The sequence below is a fragment of the Aotus nancymaae genome, unplaced genomic scaffold (assembly GCF_030222135.1).
Source record: "Aotus nancymaae isolate 86718 unplaced genomic scaffold, 86718_ANA_hifiasm-v0.15.2.pri h1tg000020l, whole genome shotgun sequence".
NCBI classification, from domain to species: domain Eukaryota; kingdom Metazoa; phylum Chordata; class Mammalia; order Primates; family Aotidae; genus Aotus; species Aotus nancymaae.
In genome coordinates this window covers 70,422,732-70,444,661 of record NW_026988432.1, presented here as the reverse complement: position 1 = coordinate 70,444,661, position 21,930 = coordinate 70,422,732, and the positions used below count along the sequence as shown (strand labels likewise).

Here is a 21,930-nt window from a genome sequence, read left to right as displayed (position 1 = left end):
CTCTATCGCCTTCAATTCTGCTCTGATCTTAGTTATTTCTTGTCTTCTACTAGCTTTTGAGTTATTTTGATCTTGCTCCTCTAGCTCTTTCAATTTTGACAATAGGGTGTCGATTTTAGATCTTTCCTCTCCTCTCTGGTGGGCATTTGTTGTTATAAATTTCCCTCTCGACACTGCTTTAAAGGTGTCCCAGAGAATCTGGTAAGTTGTGTCTTCATTCTGGTTGGTTTTGAAGAACATCTTTATTTCTGCCTTCATTTCATTGTTTATCCAGTCAACACTCAGGAGCAAGTTGTTCAGTTTCCAAGTGGTTATATGGGTTTGAGTGTGTTTCTTGATCCTGAGTTCTAGTCTGATTGTGCTGTGGTCTGATAGACTGTTTGTTATGATTTCTGTTTTTTGCATTTGCTGAGGAGTGATTTGCTTCCAATGATGTGGTCAATTTTAGAGTAAGTGCAATGTGGTGCTGAGAAAAAATGTATATTCTGTGGATTTGGGGTGGAGCGTTCTGTATATGTCTGTTAGGTCTGCTTGGTCGAGCTCTGCATTCAAGTCTTGGATATCCTTATTAATTTTCTGTCTCGTTGATCTGTCTAATACTGACAGTGGAGTGTTGAAGTCTCCCACTATTATTGTGTGGGAGTGTAAATCTTGTTTTAGGTCATTAAGAACTTGCTTTATGTATCTGGGTACTCCTGTGTTGGGGGCGTATCTATTTAGGATAGTTAGCTCTTCCTGTTGGATTGATCCTTTTACCATTATGTAGTGTCCTTCTTTATCTCTTTTGATCTTTGTTGGTTTGAAGTCCATTTTATCAGGGACTAGGATTGCAACCCCACTTTTTTTTGTTCTCTGTTTGCTTGGTAAATCTTCTTCCATCCCTTTATTTTGAGTCTATGTGTGTCTTTGTACGTGAGATGGGTTTCCTGAATACAGCACACCAATGGGTTCTGACTTTTTATCCAGTTTGCCAGTCTGTGTCTTTTGATTGGGGCATTTTAGGCCTTTTACATTCAATGTTAATATTGTTATATGTGAATTTGATCCTGCCATTTTGTTACTGGCTGGTTTTCTTTCCCATTAGTTGACTCATTTTTTTCATTGCATTTTTGGTCTTTGCCAACTGGTTTGCTTTTGCAGTGACTGGAACTTGTTGCTTTCCGTGCTTAGTGTTTCTTTCAGGAGCTCTTGTAGGGCAGGTCTGGTGGTGACAGAATCTCTCAATAATTGCTTGTCCACAAAGGATTTTATTTCTCCTTCACTTACGAAGCTTAGTTTGGCTGGATATGAGATTCTGGGTTGAAAGTTCTTTTCTTTAAAGATGTTGAATATTGGCCCCTACTCTCTTCTGGCTTGTAGGGTTTCTGCCGAGAGATCTGCTGTGAGTCTGATTGGCTTCCCTCTGTGGGTGACCTGACCTTTCTCTCTGGCTGCCCTTAGCCTTTTTTCCTTCCATTTCAACCCTGGTAAATCTGATGGTTATGTGCCTTGGGGTTACTCTTCTTGAGGAATATCTTTGTGGAGTTCTCTGTATTTCTTGAATTTGAAATTTGGACTGCCTTGCTATGCTTAGGAAATTCTCCTGGATAGTATCCTGGAGCTAGTTTTCCAGCCTGGATTCATTCTCCCCATCATATTCAGGTACACCGGTCAAGCATACATTAGGTCTTTTCACATAATCCCATATTTCTTGGAGGCTGCCCCTGTCTGCCTAGAATTTCTCTGCCTCCTGCCCATATCATTGTATGGGAATAATTACTCTCGTCTTTGTTCTGTACCTGGGAAGATAAGCTAGTAGTCAGCATTATCAGTGTGGAGTCTTTTGAAGGGCAGGTTTCTATTTATCTCCTAGGGAAGAAAGCCTATTGGAAATTAGTGCGGCGGGGGGGATGGGGTGGGTGCAAGCAAGGGAAGTTGTATTGAAGGGTGTGTTACTGGTGAAAGGTATCCAAAAGATAGCAGTGGTGAATTTGTTGGGGTCTGCAGCAATCTCATTTCTTACCTCCTAAGAAGAAAGAATTTGACTGAGGGATATAAGGAAGAAAAAGAGACCAAGGCAAGTTTCAGAAAAGAAGTGGAAATTTATTCAAAAAGGCTTTAGAACAGGAAAGAAAGTATGCTTAGGAGAGACCCAAGCGGGCACATGAAGGGCAAGTGCAGTGTTTAACCGTGATCCTAGGACTTTATAGTCTGGCCCACTTCCAGTGTCTTGCACACTTTTCCGATGATTCTTCCCTTAGGATGGGCTGCCTGCATGTACAGTGCCCTCCTTACACTTGGGAAGTAAGCACATGCAGTGTGTTTAGGAAGTTGTATGCATGTCTATCTGTGACTTTCTTCCCTTTTCCTCTGGAGTGTCCCTGGAAGGTCATACTCGGCCATTTTGTCTCTTAATATGTATGCCCGGGCTCACTTGTTCAATACCTGAGATTTTATTGGAAGCCTTTTTTGCTTTCCTGGTGCCTGCATTCATTTAACACTTTAGTGCAACAGGTGTGGACCATCAGGAACTGGCCTCTCTCTGGCACCTGTTGCCAATTTATCACTTTTAGAAAGGCAATGTAATCATTGCTGAACCATCAACTGACATTCCTAGTGGGTAAGAGAGAGCCCTCTCCTGCCCCCAGTACCTAACTACCTGTAACAGGTGTGTGACCTGAACTGAGTTTCCAAGGTTTCCCCAGGGTCCCGTTGGCCAAGAGGAGGTCCATTCAGTCAGTTGGGAGATGACAATTTCATTTTTATTTCTCAGTTGATTCTTAAATGTTGAACTACCTTTGCATATCTGGATTAAATCCCACTTGGTCAGGGCGTATGATTGTTTTCGACATCGTTGGATTTGACTTGCTAATATTTTGTTGAGGATGTTTATTTTCTATGTTTATAACAGGTATTCTGTAGTTTTCTTTTCTTGGATTGTATGTAGCTGGTTTTGGTATTAGGGTACTTTTGGCCTCATGGAATGAATTAGTAAGTCTTCTCTGCCTTTGTGTTCTGAATTGTATTTTTTCCTTAAATGTTTGGTAGAATTCACAAGTCAAATCATCTGAGCCTCGTTTTGTTTCTTTTTTTTTGAAAGGTTATTATTGATTTCATTTCTCTATTGAATAATAAATATAGGGTTATTGAAGTCTTTTATTTCTCCTTGTGTGGGTTTTGACAGTTTGTGTCTTTTTAAGGACGTGGTCCATTTCATCTAAGTTATCAAATTTGTGGGTGTCACCTTGAAACAAGCTGAAGCAAAATTATTGTAAGTAGAGAGTTTATTTAGGCAAAGCCTGAGGATTGCAACCCAGGAGCATAGATTCAAGTTGCCCTGAATATACACACTTACTAGCAGCAGTTACAAGTGGATTTTTAAAGACAAAATATTGGGGGACAGGAATGAACTAATAAAGAGTTGTCAGGAATTCTCACTGTTTTACAGAAGTAGCATTGATTAGTTATTGGCTATACATTGTTAAGCTATAGATTGTGAATTTTAGCATTATTAGGTTAATTTAGAGCTACTTATGGCAATAACAGTATCAAGAGGTGAATACACAGTTCAGAGGAAGTGGGCTGGTGAGGAGAGGTAAGGCGTGATTTCGGTCTCATTTTAATGTCTCTTTGGGCCTGATAATTATAAAAATTCATATTCCTCAGATAAGATCATTTCTTTGCTCACAAGCTTAGAGTTAAAATTATTCATGATATTCCTTTATTTTTTATTGTCTATGAGATCAGTAGTTATTTTTAATATTGGTCATTTGTTTTCTCTCTCAGTTATCCTGGCTAGAGATATATCAATTTTACTCATTTTTTCCCCCCAAAGAACTAGGTTTTGGTTTTGTTGATATTTTTTGTTTCCCTTTTCTCGTTTGCATTCTGCTCTGATCTTTATTGCTTCTTTCTGCTTGCTTCTTTTCTCTATTTTCTTAAGGAGTTAACTTAGCTTATTGAGTTTAGATCTTCTTTTCTAATATGTGCATTCTTCCTGTAAGCTTTTGATGAAGGAGTGAAACTCTGAAATGTTTAAAGAGGTTTATTTTGAACCCAATATGAGTGACCAAGGTCCAAGGCAGTTTCAAGAAGTTCTGAGAACATATGCCTAAGGTGGTTGGGTTACAGCTTGGCTTTAAACGTTTTGGGGAGACATAAGACATCAATCGGTATTATGAAGAGTATACATTGGTTTGGTCTGAAAAGCCAGGACAATTCAAAGTGGGGGCTTATGGGTCATAACTGGATTAAAAGATTTTCTGATTGGCGATTGGTTGGAAGAGTTACTATATAAAGACCTGAAATCAATAGAAAAGAGCATCTGGATTAAGCGTTGTGGATACAAAGGTTCTTAATACATAGATCAAGTCTCAAAGGTGGCTGCCCTTAGAAATGATAGATTGCAAATGTTTCCTATTCGGACCTTTTAAAAGGTGCTAGACTCAGTTTCTCGCTTCAGGATTGTGAGGACCTGGAGGCAGGGATCTGGTTATGTTAATAGAGTCTTTAAAAATTCAGTTTTTCTCCACCAAGAAAATGGCTTTGCTGGGTCATTTCAAAATATTGCAAACATATTTTGGGGTAAAATATTTTGATTTCTTTCTTTATTTGTCATGTAATGTTATGCCAGAGACAAGTTGGAAAGTAGCCATTTATATAGGGTTAGATAAAACCCCTCTGGTGAAATTTCATGATTTGTAGGGTGTGACTCGCCAGATACCTTAGATGGGAATTTGGGTAAAAGGAAAAAGATCAAAGTTTAGTCCTCAAAGCACTACTTTGCCACATCGCACAGATTTTGTTAGGTTGTATTTTTTTCAATTACTTCAAAATGTTTTTAAATTTATTTTTAGACATTTGAAGATTTTTTTTTTAGAAGTATGCTGTTTAATTTCCACATAATTGGAGGGCGGGTGGAAGTTCCCAGTTGTCTTTATGTTAATGACTTCTAGTTTACTTCTGTTGTAATTTGAGACATAACTTTGCATAATTTTCATTTTTTGCAATTTGTTATAGTATATTTAATGGCCCACCATGGGGTCTGCTTGTTGAATGTTCCCTGTGAACTTGAGTGGAATGTGTATTCTGATGTTGAATGGAATATTCTATAAATGTCAATTCGATCAAATTGGTTAACATTGTTGTTTAGTTTAACTATATCCTTACTGACATTCTGTCTGCTGGGTTTATCAAGGTGGCTGACTGGAGTATTGACATCTCTAAGTGAACTTCTTTTCTCCTTTCTGTTCTGTCAGTTTTCACCTCATTTATTTTGATTCTCTCTTGTTAGGTATATACATTTTTAGGATTGTTATGTCTTCATGTCTTCATCATCATTGTTATAAAATGCCCCTCTTTAACACTAACAATGAAAGAATGTTTGCAGTCTGCTTTGTCTGAAATTAATCTCCAGTATCACTTTTTTTTTTTTTTTTTTTTTTTTGAGACGAGTCGTACTCCTTTGCCCAGGCTGGAGAGCAGTGGTGCGATCTCAGCTCACTGCAACCTCTGCCTCTGGGGTTCAAGAGATTTTCCTGCCTTAGCCTCCCGAGTAGCTGGGATTATAATTATGTGCCACCACGCCTGGCTAATTTTTGTATTTTTAGTAAAGACGGGGTTTCACCATGTTGGCCACCCCGTCTCAATCTCTTGTTCTTGTGATTTGCCTGCCTCAGCCTCCCAAAGTACTGGGATACAGGTGTGGGTCACCACACACGGCCCCAATATCACTTTTTAAAAGACTTCTTGGGAGCCTATTTATTTTTGCAAGATTTGCAGTTTCACTTAGCAACTCATTTGTACCCTGTTGTTGGATTATCTGTGAGAGTCTGTTAGGAGTGATGTTAATTATTGATAAGGAAGGGCAATGAGTCAGGGGATTAATTTTTATAGATGGATAATTCACTAATGAATGTTTTTATATGATAGCAGTTTTTGTTTCACCAGTCAACTTTGTGTACCAGATAAAGAATATTCATGTAAGATGGAGTATCTGTATTTACTGGAGTGCTAATTTATTGGGGCGCTAATTCAAATCTCACTGACCCTTATTTAGTATACAATTAAATAAGATTGTCTGTTCTCAACATGTTAGAAGTAGTAAGGTAGAGCTGGCACTGGGAGTGGGGAGGCATGTGGCACCACCCGATGTTGAAAAAAGGGGACTGATCGACTGTATGGGAATGGCTACTGTAATCTCATTTACCACCGGGAAAACATTTGTCTAGAGAGGCTAAGTAATTATCTGGAAAAGTCTCTATAATTCTTTTTTTTTAAAAAAAGACTTGCAGTTTTGCTGTATGGTCAGGCTGGAGTGGAGTAGCTGTTCACAGGTGCACTGTAGCCTCAAGCGTCCTCCCGTGTGAGCCTCCCGAGTAGCTGAAGCCACAAGCCCAAGCCACTGTGCCTGGCTGTCTTGTAAATCTTTGTTCTATGCTGATGCCAGATCAAATAGTGAGACATCACTGTATACTTTTTTTTTCTCTCCACTATTGATATGGGGGGAAAAAGAAGATAAGTACCAGACTGTCTCTTCTCACCATTCAATAACATAAGTGATTTATAGCTTGATAACTTAGTCCAAAGGCATTATAGTATAAATACTAATATCAGCTATTCATCAGATCTTAACATTTTCATAACTAACACTTATGATGCTCATTAGTTTACAGAAGCATCTTTACATCAGAAATTTTGTGTAATTTCTGGTAACAATCCTGTGAAGTAATCTTCATTTTACTGCTGGACCTGGGCTTGGAGTCTGAAAGGGAATTATGTGGAATTATGTCTCTAAAGCATCAGATCCCAGATCTTGTTTTTTCCCCCCACTATACTACACTACTTCTTTATAGAATAAGAGGCCTCCGAACATTCCCCATGCTGGACTAGTTTACCGTATCAAATTTAGATGGTGTGTTTCATGATATTTTATTTTATTTTATTTTCTCTTTTCTGTTTTTTTATTTTTTACTTTTCTAACACAGATAACAGGAAATAATCTTTTCCTTTCCTTTCCTTTCTTTTCCCTTCCCTTCCCTTTTCCTTTTCCTTTTCCCTTTTCCTTTCTCTCCCCTTCCCCTCCCCCTCCCCTTGATGACATGTCACTATGTCGCTCTGTCGCTCCGTCGTTCTGTCACCCATTCCGTTCCCCTTTCCTTTCCTTGATGGCATCTCTCTCTGTCACCCTTGATGGCATCTCACTCTGTCACCCAGGCTGGAGTGCGGTGGCACAATCTCAGCTCACTGCAACCTCCACCTCATGGGTTCAAGTGATTCTCGTGCCTCAGCCTCCTGAGTAGCTGGGAGTACAGGCACATGCCACTGTGCCTGGCCAATTTTTGTATTTTTAGTAGAGACAGAGTTTCACCATGTTGGCCAGGCTGATCTTGAACTCCTGACCTCGAGTGATCCGCCTGCCTCAGACTCCCAAAGTGCTGGGATTACAGGTGTGAGCCACTGCACCTGACATATTTTATTTCATTTATTTTTCTGAGATGGAGTCTTGCTCTGTTACCTAGGTTGGAGGGCAGTGGCACGATATCAGATCACTGAAACCTCTGCTTCCCGGGTTCAAATAGTTCTTCTGCCTCAGCCTCACCCACCACCATGCCTGGCTAATTTTTGTATTTTTAGTGGAGATGGGGTTTCGCCATGTTAGCCAGGCTGGTCTTGAACTCCTGACCTCAGATGATCCAACCGCCTTGGCCTCCCAAAAGGCTGGGATTACAGGTGTGAACCACGCCTGGCCTTTATGAGATTTTAAAATTACACTGTGCTTAAACTGTATACCCTAATATCAATTTCTGTGGATTATGTAGCAGTATCTTTTTACTTCCTAATAGTTAATGATTGATTTTCAAAAGAATTGATTTAAAATGGAAACCTAAGTATTATCTAATTTTTTAAAAAATTTGTCTTTGTAGAAGCTGAAACCTGTCAACACTCTTCAAAATGCAATGGAATGTGCCACGGATTGTATCTCAACTGGCACGCAGGACATGCTTGGAACTACATAAAGCTGGTCTTTTTGGACACTGTCAAAATGTAAAGGGACCTTTACTTTTGTGCAATGCTGAATCCAAAGTGGTTTTGGTGCAAGGTCCTCAAAAACAATGGTTGCATTTATCTGCTGCCCAGTGTGTTGCAAAGGAAAGGACGCCATTGGATGCTCATCCACCCCAACCAGGAGTCCTTCACCATAAGCAAGGGAAGCAGCGTGTTTCATCCAGGAGGGATTTTTCATCCCGTGGCACAGCGCACGGAACTCCAGAAAAAAAGGAAGAGCCTGATCCTTTACAAGACAAATCTATTAGTCTTTATCAACGATTCAAGAAAACATTTAGACAGTATGGAAAAGTTTTGATTCCAGTGCATCTAATAACTTCTGGTGTTTGGTTTGGAACATTTTATTATGCAGCCTTGAAGTAAGTTTTTGCTTAGTTGAATGCCTTTCCCTGTCTTTTAAATTGTACTAATGATAGCTTTAGTTTTTTTTTTTTAGATAGAGTTTTGCTCTTGTTGCCCAGGCTGGAGTGCAATGGCATGATCTCGACTCACCACAACCACCGCCTCCCAGGTTCAAGCAATTCTCCTGCCTCAGCCTCCCGAGCTGCTGGGATTATAGGCATGCATCACCATGCCTGGATAATTTTTTGTATTTTTAGTAGAGAGGGGGTTTCTCCATGTTGGTCAGGCTGGTCTCGAACTCCCGACCTCAGGTGATCAGCCTGTCTCTGCCTCCCAAAGTGCTGGGAGTACAGGCATGAGTCCCTGTGCCCGGCCCGGATAGCCTTAGATTTAAAGATTTTTAAATGCTTTAATGTTTTTCATCAATGGAGGATAACTACTTTTCATAGCTTTTTTCACATTTTAATAATAATAGTTAACATTTGCTTACTGTTTGGAGCAAGCATCTGGAGAAATTTTTAACTGTTGTTTAATCTTCCCAGCAACCATATAAAGCAAGTTATACAATTACACCCATTTTATGAATGAGAAAACAGATTAGGCAAGGAGAAGTAAAAGTAGTTCAGCTTTTCCCAAAATAACTCAGCTGGTAAGAGGTGGTGCCTGGACTAAAAACCCAGTTAGGTGTGTGTTATCTCAAAGCACACACTCCTGTATGCAGATTTCATCCTGGCATTCAGGAGACCACAGACATAAAATGATCAAATTTCAGAAATTTGGCGGCAGCATGACTCCACAATTATATATTTCTTAGAATGTTCATAAATGTGAAAAGATACCTATTTTGTATTTGTATGGTTTTGGTGGGAAATTCAGAATATTGTGCCAAAGCTTGGCTACTAATCTGTTTGCATTGATATTATGTAAGTCCAGTAAGTGTCAAAGGAAGGTCTTTTGTTCTTATCAGAAGTGAAGCTTCTAGGTTTAGCCTCCCAGTGTTTTGAAACATACAATTTTAAATGCATCTCCCTTGTTAATACTGTGCCTTTCCCTTAAGATAAGTTGCTTGCTTCACACTGCTTTAGGCGCAGGACTGATGATTTCCCATTTCTGCCACTAGTTGGCTGAGTGCCCATTTCCTCAGTGTCCTGGTGTGCATGAAGGACTTAGACAATTCAGTACTCTCCTGATGGATTGAGAATTATTTTATACTTTCCAGAGTTGAGTGATTTTCAGTGCTTGATTATATTTAACAGCCTGACATCGAGACATTAACAAAATATGGTTAGTGTTGTACATAAAGCTCACTCCTTAGAAGCACCCTATTGCAGACTAAGTTAGATCTACGTTCCTGTTATTTAATTATATCCTTCTTCATTGCATATCATTTTCTTTAAGAATTGTATCTTTCCTTGCAGAAGAGTCTTATGTATATATTTTATGGAATTGTTTCTTTGTTTATTAATGACATTTTTGGGCACATTTAATATTTATAGAAGTCTTCAAAACTGCCCTTAGTTTTTTAACAGAACATAAAGTTACCATTTTGATCAAAAGTTATTATAGGCATTCAGTTCTGCTTTGTAATGAATAGATTTCCACATATTAAATTTTCTTTTTTGAATCATGGAGGATTCTTACGATTCAGTCTGTGAAAGATGACATGAAAAATACTTGTTTCTTTTGCCCTTGTCAGGTTGCCCATAAGGCAAGGCATTGAGTCTCCTGGCTGGCCTTAAAGGGAGAAATTCAAGCTTTTAATTAATTGAATATGATATTCTAATTTAGGCTATTAAGAAGAATACTTTTGTTCCTTTTACTTTTTCTTATTCTCTTTGGTAAAAGTTCTGTAACTAAAAAAGTAGACCCAGAATAATGCTGTGTGGCACCTAAAACAATTGTGGGTGATCCTGTGTCATCCCCTGTGAAATGCAACTTTCTTAGTTTTATCTTCCCCCTTCTTTTTTTTTTTTTTTTTTTTTGCAGAATGCTTATTTATATGTAAACAGCGTGGTACAACTATCAACTTTAAAATTATACCCTTCCTCATTACACCTTGCTTTGGGGCTGTTAGCATGGGAATCTGGTTGCCAGAGCACCACTACTGCCCTCCACAACCACTGGGTCAGTTCTGTCATAGCATCACATAGCGAATTTATAATGGGCAGGATGGGTTGCTTTCCAGAACAGTCCTTAAAGTTTTTATTAGATCCTTCAAAAATTGAAAGTCGATTTGTTCTAAATGAAGATCTTAATCACAAGTAATGCTTAAGATAATTGAACTCATGAATGAAAGAAAAAGGAATTAGAATGTTTTCACTGTAGGATGATTGTATTGTAAAAATGGAAGCCGATTATGCTAAATACAGATTTTCAATTCACCTGACAAGAGTCTGTATTTTAGTGTTGTTTGTTTCAGGTGAAAAAAGTTCTGTGTTATTTTGTTGCCTACTTACTATTAAAAGAAAGGGAGAAAAATAGTTTGTAGCTGGAAAGATGAGCATTTGACATCATGCCGTATTACTGACCAGTGTTTGTCTTAGTTACTCTGACAGCTCGCATTACTGCCTTTCTAGGCACCCTAGAGCAAAATGTCATTCTATATTTAGTTAACACAGTGATGAAGTTCTCAGGCTTTTGAAATACTTTATTTCAGGGAGTTCTAAATTGTGCGTGCTAATAGATTTTATTTTAAACCAAGCTTCGTTGCTGTTCCTATCTGGCAAAGCCTTGCAGAGATCTGATGTCTTCTGTCTAGAAGTGCTTTGTTTTATCAAATGTGGCTCACCAATGATGGTGTGGTCCCTGCATTTAGATGCCTTGTGTTTGAGATCTCAAGTTCTTAAAATTACAAACTCACTCTGAGGCAAACCCCTGATTGATTTCTACTGTACTTTATCCAGACGGTGAATGTGCTTCTCCTTTGTGTGTTTCTTCATCTGTGGAAACAGTTGTAAAGCTGGCAGTTTTTGAAGCACAGATTCCTGGCTGACCGTGGGCACTTCAGAGTAGAACATGACAAACAGTGGATGTTTGTTTGAATCAGACCCTCATTAGTACTTCACATTCAGTAATTCCAGAGGAAATGGAAGTTATTTTTAAGAAAAGTCATCAACTCAACAGTTTAGAAATAAGTGGAACTAGATGCTTACTTCATCTGACAAAAGATGCATGCCAGCGATGACACAGCTTGTGCTTGGTGTCTCAGTCCATTGTTGTATGACCTTTTATTTTTAATTTTTTATACAGACAAGGTCTCGCTGTGTTGCCCAGGCTAGTCTGGAACTCTGGGGCTTAAGCGGTACACCCATTTCACCTCCCAAAGAATTGTTGTCTGATCTTTGTGATAAATGGTGGTGGTGGTAGTGGTTGTTTTAATAACTCACTTTTATATTTGGCCAAATGTTTTCTTTTTCCTTCATGATTGCTGCTAAATATATAGATTTAATATACTGGGCTTAGTTGGAATTAGGAAATAATGGAATAATTTCGTAATTGAATTGGTACTAGAAGACATAATTAGCATGTTATGGCAGGATGTTACCATGCATAGTTATTTTAGTGGCTTGGTTAAATTCATTGAGTAATGGCTATGCTGTTAAACCTTATTTTAATGAGATTTAGTTGTTACCTAGAAAGAGATTTGAAAAATAATTGAAACTGGAGATTGAGGAAAGAATGAAGATAGAAATGAGATTGGACTCATAGTTTATTTTTTAATTTATCTCTTTAAATTTCCCTTAAGTTGTTCTGATTTCCTCTTGACTTCTGATGATAAGTAATTTCAATAGCCCTTTATTGAGGATGATCAGCTATATCTGTTAAGATTGCTCCCTGACTGTGTAGTATTACAGTGAAGTCACAGACTGGTACATCTTTTCCCTAGTTAATATTAAAAATAAAGAGTTTACAGAATGGATCCAGGCAATGCTCTTTCTTAATGACATAAGGAAAGCTGCTTTTACAGTGAAGGTCTCTATGGACCTTGCCTTCACCAAGAGGCAAACTCTGTAATACCAAGGATAGGACAGACTGGCCTTATGTGCCCCCTGTTGTGATGTGCTGAGATGGACAGTGTCCACTCTGTCATTTTCCTGTGGGAAAATGCTTAACCTGAATCTCATCTTGAGGAAACAATCCGACAAACTCAAGTTGAGAGATGTCCTACCAAGCAGCGGGTCTGGATGCTTCACAAATCTCAATGTCAAGAAAGACGACCTGCCCTCCTCCACCATAGAGTGCTGAGAAGCACTTCTAGAGAAAAGGAGACTAGAGAGGCAGGAAAAATAGCCATAAGGGAAACACTGGGACAATCTAGGAAACTGTAATCTAGATGTATGTTATAAATGTGGCGTTTATGTAGGTGAATGTCCTCCTTCTGATTTAGGGGTGAAGAGTTACAATGTCCAGGAGAGCAACGGCCATTGTGGCAAAATGTTAATAATAGGAAACTGGAAATAAAGAGGTTACAACTCAGGAATGTCGGTAATCCGGAAACTGGAAATAAAGAAGTTACGACTCAGGAATGTCAGTAATCCGGAAACTGGAAATAAAGATGCCAGGGATGTGGAATATTGATAATCCGGAAACTGGAAATAAAGAAGCCAGGGATGAGGAATGTTGATAATCCGGAAACTGGAAATAAAGAAGTCAGGGATGGGAAATGTTGATAATCAGGAAACTGAAAATAAAGAAGCCAGCAATGGGGAATGTTGATAATCAGGAAACTGGAAATAAAGAAGCCAGGGATGAGGAAGGTTGATAATCAGGAAACTAGAAATAAAGAAGCCCAGGGCTCAGGAATGTTGATAATCAGGAAACTGGAAATAAGCCAGGGATGGGAAATGTTGATAATCAGGAAACTGGAAATAAGCCAGGGATGGGAAATGTTGATAATCAGGAAACTGGAAATAAGCCAGGGATGGGAAATGTTGATAATCAGGAAACTGGAAATAAAGAAGCCAGTATGGGGAATGTTGATAATCAGGAAACTGGAAATAAAGAAGCCATCGATGGGGAATGTTGATAATCAGGAAACTGGAAATAAAGAAGCCAGGGATGGGGAATGTTGATAATCAGGAAACTGGAAATAAAGAAGCCAGGGATGGGGAATGTTGATAATCAGGAAACTGGAAATAAAGAAGCCAGCGATGGGGAATGTTGATAATCAGGAAACTGGAAATAAAGAAGCCAGCGATGGGGAATGTTGATAATCAGGAAACTGGAAATAAAGAAGCCAGCGATGGGGAATGTTGATAATCAGGAAACTGGAAATAAAGAAGCCAGCGATGGGGAATGTTGATAATCAGGAAACTGGAAATAAAGAAGCCAGGGATGGGGAACGTTGATAATCAGGAAACTGGAAATAAAGAAGCCAGGGATGGGGAACGTTGATAATCAGGAAACTGGAAATAAGTCATGGCTCAGGTTGGAGACTTTCTCTGCCTCTCCTCCCTCCAGAAATTTGTCACAGTATACAGTAATTGCTTCTTCTCCTGCCTTAAGTCTGTTAATAGAATGGAAGCATCCTTTAAGAGTAATTGAAGTTTCCATCAAACCCATAGTATCATATATTTTTTTGCATAATGACACATTCTCATAATAATAAGTGATGTTAAAATATCTCTTGCATTTATAATGCAGTTTTACACAAAATTACATGTAATTTTAAAGGTAAAAATCTTAGGTCTTAAAATGTGAGTTGGAGCAATCTAAGGTTGAGGAAACTAAGACCAGGCAAATGATTCTCATCCTTTCTCATAGTTTACTTAAAGCTGTAAATTTTACTCTAATAAATGCTTCTATTTTTCTAAACATACTAACTGGGATGCCCACGTGCAGAAGCAAATAGAAGTTGTAGGCAGTAAGGCACTGCATGATGTGATATTTGTGTGCATGTTGCATATTGTACATCAAGTAAGATGTTCTCTTAAGGTGAAGGTAAAGGGCTTGATAATGCACAGTCAACTTTTAAGCAAAATGTAATTAATAAAATTATAGTGTGGTTTTGGTATTTTCAGATAAGTTTGGAAAATAGCTTTAAGTTTATATATATGAAAATAACCTTTTTTTTTTCTCGTAGAGGAGTGAATCTCGTTCCTTTTCTAGAACTCATTGGGTTACCTGACAGTGTGGTAAACATCCTGAAAAACTCCCAGAGTGGAAATGCACTGACAGCGTACGCCATGTTTAAGGTGGGTACTGTCACGAACCCATTGCTCCTCAGACCTCACCGGAGACCTGCTCACTTCCCCATGAGACTCCATGTTAGCTCCCAATCTTGTTTTGTAACTTAAAACATTGTATTTCATCTCTGATGTGTCTGGTGACTAATGTAAAATAACAAAATTTTAAAGTGGAAGTAAAATGTGGTTTTAGGAAGAAATGTCTTAAAAATTGGTAGATCGTTCATAACTTGCTGTGATCAGATAATTGGTAGGCTTTTGTGTTTTTCCATGATAGGGGTCATCTGTTTGACATTGCTCCCATTGATAAATGGAGATAGGATTATTTTAAGGCATAATTATATTTGTTTTTCCTTATTCAGTGATCTGCGTGCTACCTGACTTGTTAGCAAAATTTAGCATTTATTTTACTGTTTGTAATAGTTCATCTTTTCTTAGCAAGTAAAATAGGTTTAACCCAAATTGTCTTATGTCTTACATGATAAATTGTTTTTTGTTAGATCTTAACCCAACATATGTTTTATTTTAGAAGTTGAAATCTTTATAACTATTCTCTGGATTCAGACATCATCTTTATAGCTTCTATGCCTGTGTGTTTTTATTTTGGAAGGGAAGATTCACTATAAATTGTGGAATTTAGCCATATTAATATCATTCTCTGAATTGACAAATATTTATGAGGGTCTAGGAAACTTTTACCTAAGAAAGTTGAAAACACTTAGAAACTAGATGTTATTTTATTTTACTTCTGTTGTATAAGAATATCTAAGAATTACAGTTTTAAAGCATTAGTCAAAAGTAGCATTGTTTTATTCTGTCATCCTTACTAGCATCCTCTGAAATTTTGGTAGATTTCCTCTTTTATTATAATTTTGATGAGAGGGCTAACACTTAATGTTGAGTTTTTCTACATTAAAGTATATTAAATTAATAAGTTATCAAGTTTCTAGTTATGGTAGGTATAATGTTAACTCAAATATGTCAAACTACCATGATAATGTATACCTTCCCTAATTTAATTGCTTTTATCCCACTCCCACAGCATAACAGTTGATAGCACAGTCTGTGCTAGGTGTTGTTTTCTTTATTTGATTAGGAGCTCCCAGGAATTCAGAATCATGTCTTCTTTCTTGTTTTTTCACTGCGCCTGGTATTGTGTTCTGTCACAATGTGTTCCAATACAATGCTCAGTGCATGTTTGTAGAGTTGGAGTTGGAAATGAAGCTGTAGGCTTCATGGTAGGGAGATGAGTGCCAGTGGTGTTTTCCCCCTCACTATTCCTCTGTAATGTAGGAAATATGGAGGGGATTCTCTTGTGTATTATCTGTAACCCACAGTTTCTCAAATAGAACAACAAACACAGATTGATCGCTTCATCAAGACAAAGCCCCAAAATGCAGTATGGCATGAATGGTCTGGTGGCAGTTGGCTGCAGGATGTATGCACTGACTACCTCATAATCTCTTTGAAATATGCCCAGGCACCATTCTAGGTACTGGGAATAAACTAATCAAAGAAGACAGTGAAAAATACCTGCCTTGTGGAGCTGATAGTGTAGAGAATGGTGGTGGGGTGGGGAGACAAGATAAAGTTAAAAACATGTGTGCACACAAAGTATGTGTGCGTAGATGATGGTAAGTGCTGAGAAAGGAAACCAGGGAGGGGGTGTGTTTGTGGTATTTATTTGTTTTTCAATGGGAGATGGCACACCTTGCTGAGAAGGTGAAAGAGTTGCTCCTCCAAGGGGGAGGAGCATTCCAAACAGAAAACCCCAAAGGCAAGGTTCTGAGGCTTCAGGATCCCAGGAGAATTTGAGGGATGTGGGGAAGCCAGTGTGGCTGGAGTCAGTGAACAGGGCAGAGAATGGCCTGTCATCAGATCAGGGCAGTCCTGTAGGCCCTTACAAGGACTTCAGCTTTCACTCTGAGGACATGGAAAGCCATTGGACAATTTTAAGTATCCTACCTCTGTTCCATCAAAATTACTTTGGCTGCTATGTTAACAGACCATTGCAGGACCAGGGGAAAAGCCAAGGAACCTTGTGTGAGGTGCTTACAGTATTTAAGGTGAGAGGCAATAATGGCCAGAAGCCAAGTGGTAGCAGGAAGTAGTTGGATTCTGGATATGTTTTAAAGTCATGGCTGCTGCGGTTTTCTGATGATTTGGATATAAATTATGGAAAAGGAAGAGGAGTTGAAGCTTTCTTATAATTTTTTGGGCTGAGCAACTGGAGGAATTGAATTGCCATTTTCTGAGATGAGGAAGACTTTGAGAGGAGCAGGTTTGAAGTAGGACAGTTGTAGATCCGAGGGTCAGTTCTGAACATGCAGTCATGTGCCACCCATTGACATTTCGGCTAACTATGGACTGCATAGACAGTGATGGTCCCATAGGTCCCATGTTTTACAAATATCATATGTTTACTATACCTTTTCTATATTTAGATAGGTTAGGTATACAAATGCCCTGGTCTTATAATTGCCTGCGGTATCCGGCGCAGTAGTGTGCTGTACAGGTTTGAAGCCTAGGAGCAATAGGCTATACCTTGTAGCCTGAGTGTGCAGAAGACTACACCATCTAGGTTTGTCTAAGTACACTCTGTGATGTTTCACACAACAAAATCACCTAATAATCATTTCTCAGTATCCTTATTAAGTGACTCATGTCTGCATTAAGTTTTGAGATCCTATTAGACATGCATGTGGAGGTGGTTGTAGATACGGGAATTTAGGGGAAAGGTTCAGTCTGGAGATTAAAGTTAAGAACCATCAATGTGTAGATGGCACTAAAGCAACCAAGAGAGTGAGATAGGTGGAGAAAATAAGAGGTCCAGGGATTGATTGTTGTCACACCATGTTCAGAGGTGGGTGAATGGGGAGGAATTGGCAAAAATGAGAAGCTGCCATGAACTAGAAGGAACCCCAGCAAATTGAGGACCTGGAGCCAAGTGAAGGGAAGTGAAAGCTGTCTCAGGCGGTTCCACTGGTCCAGGGGCTGATTCCAAATTGACAACTGGATTTAGTTTTGTAGAGGTCACTGTGACTTTGAAAGCAGTTTTGGTGAAGAGGTAGGGGTGAAAGCTTGCTTAATGTGAGTTTAGGAGAGAAATTAGAGATAAAGCAGACAGCTCTTTCAGAGTTTTGTTAGACAGCACACCTATGGGTTTTGTTTTGTTTTGTTTGAGAATGGGTCTTGCTCTGTTGCCCAGGCTGGAGTACAATGGTGCAGTCATGGCTCCCTGCAGTCTTGAACTCCCAGACTTGAGCAGTCCTCCTGCATCAGCCACCACGTAGCTGGGACTATAGGCACATGCCACAACTCCCAGCTAATTTTTCTTTTCTTTTTTTTTCTTTTATTAGAGATGGCAGGGTCTCATTATATTGCCCAGACTAGTCTTGAACTTCTCAGCTCAAGTAATCCTCCTTCCTCAGCCTCCCAAAGCGCTGGGATTATAGCTGTGAGCTATTGTACCTGCCAACACCTATAATTTTTTTTTTTTTTTTTTTTGAGGTGTAGTTTCACTTGTCACCCAGGCTGGAGCAATCCAACTCACTGCAGCCTCTGCCTCCCGGGTTCAAGGGATTCTTCTGCTTCAGCCTCTCAAGTAACTGGGATTACAGGTGCCCATCACCACAGCCGGCTAATTTTTGTATTTTTAGTAGAGACTGGATTTCACCGTGGTGGCCAGGCTGGTCTTGAATTCCTGAACTCAAGTGATGCACCCACCTCAGCCTCCCGAAGTGCTGGGATTACAGGCATGAGCCACTGCACTCTGCCTGATTTTTGACTCAGAATGTGATGCAGCCTTTTTGCTTTTATGGTTCTCTTTGACTAGTCATCTGCTATTTAGTATTGGTCCTTAAAGCTCTGATTAACGTTAAACCTGTGCATGTCTGCAGCAGGTGTGCCATTTTACCACTTTTGGCCTCATGTAAATGACTGACTAAGATTTGAGACTCAGAGTAGATTGTGATGAGAAGGTAGCATAGGTCTGGGAAAGTCAAAGGAAAGGGATTTTGAAGTGAAGCTAACCTAAATCCAGCAGAGAGTGGATTCACGCTCTGCCTCTCACCGTTTGAAGATGTTCAGTTCTAGTTCAGCTCCAGATAGAAAGCATTTGGCAGGATGGCAGGGGTTTTAAGGAATAGAAACATGTGCTTCTTTGTTATTGTTAGTAATACTGAGCCCTCTTTCTGATTTCCAGGTTGACCTGCCCCACAGGTTTACTAGCCCTTGATTAGGGACATCAGTGCTATGATTCTGTTATCTGGGTCAGGATTGTGTAGGGGACAAACGTTCATAAAATGAGTTTACAGAAGTGTCTCTTGTTAGGGAAAACCATATGGGATGTTACTACATTAGCTTTGTGATTGGCTAATTGGTTATTACCAATAATTTTAACTTGTCTTTGCTTAAGATGGCAATAATAAACAGGTTTTGATTTGCCTCTGTTTGCTTTTTGCTTAAGATTGCAACACCTGCCCGGTATACCGTGACTTTGGGAGGAACATCCTTCACTGTGAAGTATCTGCGCAGTCATGGCTATATGTCCACACCACCACCTGTCAAGGAGTATCTACAGGACAGGATGGAAGAGACAAAGGAGCTTATCACAGAGAAAATGGAAGAAACAAAAGATAGACTCACTGAAAAGTTACAAGAAACCAAAGAAAAAGTTTCCTTTAAGAAAAAAGTAGAGTAAGTGCCTTATATAACAGTATAGAAAAATTCCTGCACTTTAACCCTTTGGAAACTATGGGCAAAGATACATGTCTGATTTTTTTTTTCTTTTTTTGGTTAGTTGCCGAAATATACTAGTTCTCTGGGGGTTAAAGAAGTAAAATACCTTTTTAAAGTTAAATATCACTAGAAAAATCAGTGTTTTTATAAGGAAAGAAATGAACCCCATATAAGAATTTCCCATCAATAACAGTATTAAGCAGTAGGTAATGTCTTAGAAGTCAGACTTCTTTTTTTTTTTTTTTTTGAGACGGAGTTTTGCTCTTGTTACCCAGGCTGGAGTGCAATGGCGCGATCTCGGCTCACCGCAACCTCCGCCTCCTGGGTTCAGGTAATTCTCCTGCCTCAGCCTCCCGAGTAGCTGGGACTACAGGCACGCGCCACCATGCCCAGCTAATTTTTTGTATTTTTAGTAGAGACGGGGTTTCACCATGTTGACCAGGATGGTCTCGATCTCTTGACCTCGTGATCCACCCGCCTCAGCCTCCCAAAGTGCTGGGATTACAGGCGTGAGCCACCGCGCCCAGCCCAGAAGTCAGACTTCTTTTTCAAGGTCTTCAGAAGCACACTTGATTTCTGTTTTGTTGCAGCTGTAATTTATGCAGACTAGGCAGTTGACTCCTTGAATAACCAATGTGACCCATAAAACAGGCTCTTAATACTGGATCTTAATTTTTATGTTCTTCATTAAGGTTTTAACTGTATTCAGTATGTAATTTGGAGACAAACTAGCATCATCAAAACTGCCTGTGAATAAGAGGATATTTAGTCTTTCTATAAAAACAGAATAGACAGTTACCTACCAGTTAAAATACCTTATATGAAGAAAACAGAATAAAGATTTAGTCATTTATATGTAAATAAGATGTATTGGTTGTATGTAAATGAAAATTGGATCCTTTAAAAATTATTTTTACCTGAAGCTTGTCATAATTTTTTTAAAGCAAATATATATATGGTGATGGTACTTTTCAACCGTGTGTTTTCCCAGTGTCTTAGTTTCAGAATTAATGCTGATTTCATTATGGGGTAAATTTTTAAATTGTGGCTGCTGATTTTTGTCTTACATTGAAGGGAAATACCCTCGCTTGAGCATTCTACTTGATTTTTTGGCGGGGGTAGGGGGTAGGCAAGTCTCGAACTCCTGACCTCAAATGATCCACCCACCTTGGCCTCCCAAAGGGCTGAGATTCCAGGCATGAGCCACTGTTTTTTTTTTTTTTAATGACAAAGCTGCTTGATTTTTTTTTTTAATGACAAAGCTGCCAAATCATTTGCTTGTAATGAAATTCAGCCATTGTCAGCTATGAGCATTGCCGTGGTGGTGGGGGTTTGTTTGAGTATGTATGTGTCTGTTTCCTGTGCTCTAACTACAATTATTTCAGTTCTAACCCTTGAATTGCTAATTGGAGGAGGGAAGGGCCTCTTTTTAGATTGTCCTTGTTTTGACTTACCTGCCAAGGCAAGAGAATGTCAGAGAGTTTGCCACACAGTCCTGCAGGGACCCCTGCTCTTTGCCAGGATTTTTGTATCAAGTACTTAGTTTGGCCAAATTTAGAGAATAGTTTAAAGGGGAAAAAAAGTTTGCAGTTGATGAGTCTAATTATTATTAGAATACTTTTTAAATGAATTGCTGTGATTGGAATCTTTCTTCATGGGGGCCGGGGAGAGTGCTGAGAGCAGCAGCTGTGTCTCTGTTCTCTGCAGTCTTGGGCGGGCAGCACCGTTGTCTCTTGATACAGAGGGTTGAATGCACTACTTCTCATTATTGCCACATTTTCAAATCTAGACATGATTAACATATTTTAAGTATGGAATAATTGACATTTTTGCAGATTCAATTGCTATTTTTTAAGATATTAAACACGTTTCTTGTTTCTTTTTTCTTTTTAACCACTGGAGACTGCCTATGTTAAAATCTTGTGTTACGTGGAATTCTTCTAAAACAATTTCCGTTTACTTTTCACGTTGCATATTTCCTAATAGGGATAAATTGGATGTTCTTAGAAGTTACTAATAATCCTGAAACTAAAATTTGTTTTTTCTGCATAGACATCTTTTGTTCAGTCCATTTGAGTTTTGTTGCCATCCAGTTTCATAATCACGTTGTGTTTATCTGATTATAGACAATGAGGTACTGCTTGAGTGATCCAAAATTCTCTAGTAAAAAATTCTCTGGAGATATGGGAAGTTCTGTAGTATTACCTGGCACCAGGAATGATACAAAATTGCTGTTGCTAGCATATTGCTAACCTAGTCCTTAAACAAGCTTCAAATAGTTTAAATGGGGACCCCTGTAATCTGTTGAGTTTGGAGTATTAATAGCAGGCTAACAATATAATACCAATATGTCAAGTTAAATAATTGAGAATATATATAGTAAATATAGTTTGCTACATGTAATAGACCTCGTTTCATTTACAGTACATCTGATACTTGGGATTAATTCACCTATAACCTCTGTGAACTGGGAGTAAAGCAGAAGCAGCCCCATGTCTCATGAATGTCTACATTTATATTTATTTTTTTGAGACAGAGTCTCACTCCATCACCCAGGCTAGAGTGCAGTGGTACGATCATAGCTCACTTGCAGTCTTGAACTCCTGACTCAGATGAT

At 38.9% G+C, this 21,930-nt stretch overlaps 1 protein-coding gene across 3 annotated transcripts in view; it reads left to right on the top strand.

Moving 5' to 3' along the window:
• FAM210A (family with sequence similarity 210 member A) overlaps positions 1-21,206 on the top strand; it is a 52,846-nt gene extending 31,640 nt beyond the window's left edge. For all 3 annotated transcript variants that reach the window (XM_064379462.1, XM_064379461.1, XM_064379463.1), the window contains 3 exons: positions 7,905-8,405; positions 14,471-14,582; positions 19,042-21,206. In XM_064379462.1, the coding sequence (XP_064235532.1) occupies positions 7,933-8,405; positions 14,471-14,582; positions 19,042-19,275 (819 nt within the window). In that variant the 5' untranslated portion in view covers positions 7,905-7,932 and the 3' untranslated portion in view covers positions 19,276-21,206. The remainder of the gene's footprint in view (positions 1-7,904; positions 8,406-14,470; positions 14,583-19,041) is intronic.
• The last annotated feature ends 724 nt before the right edge of the window (positions 21,207-21,930 follow it).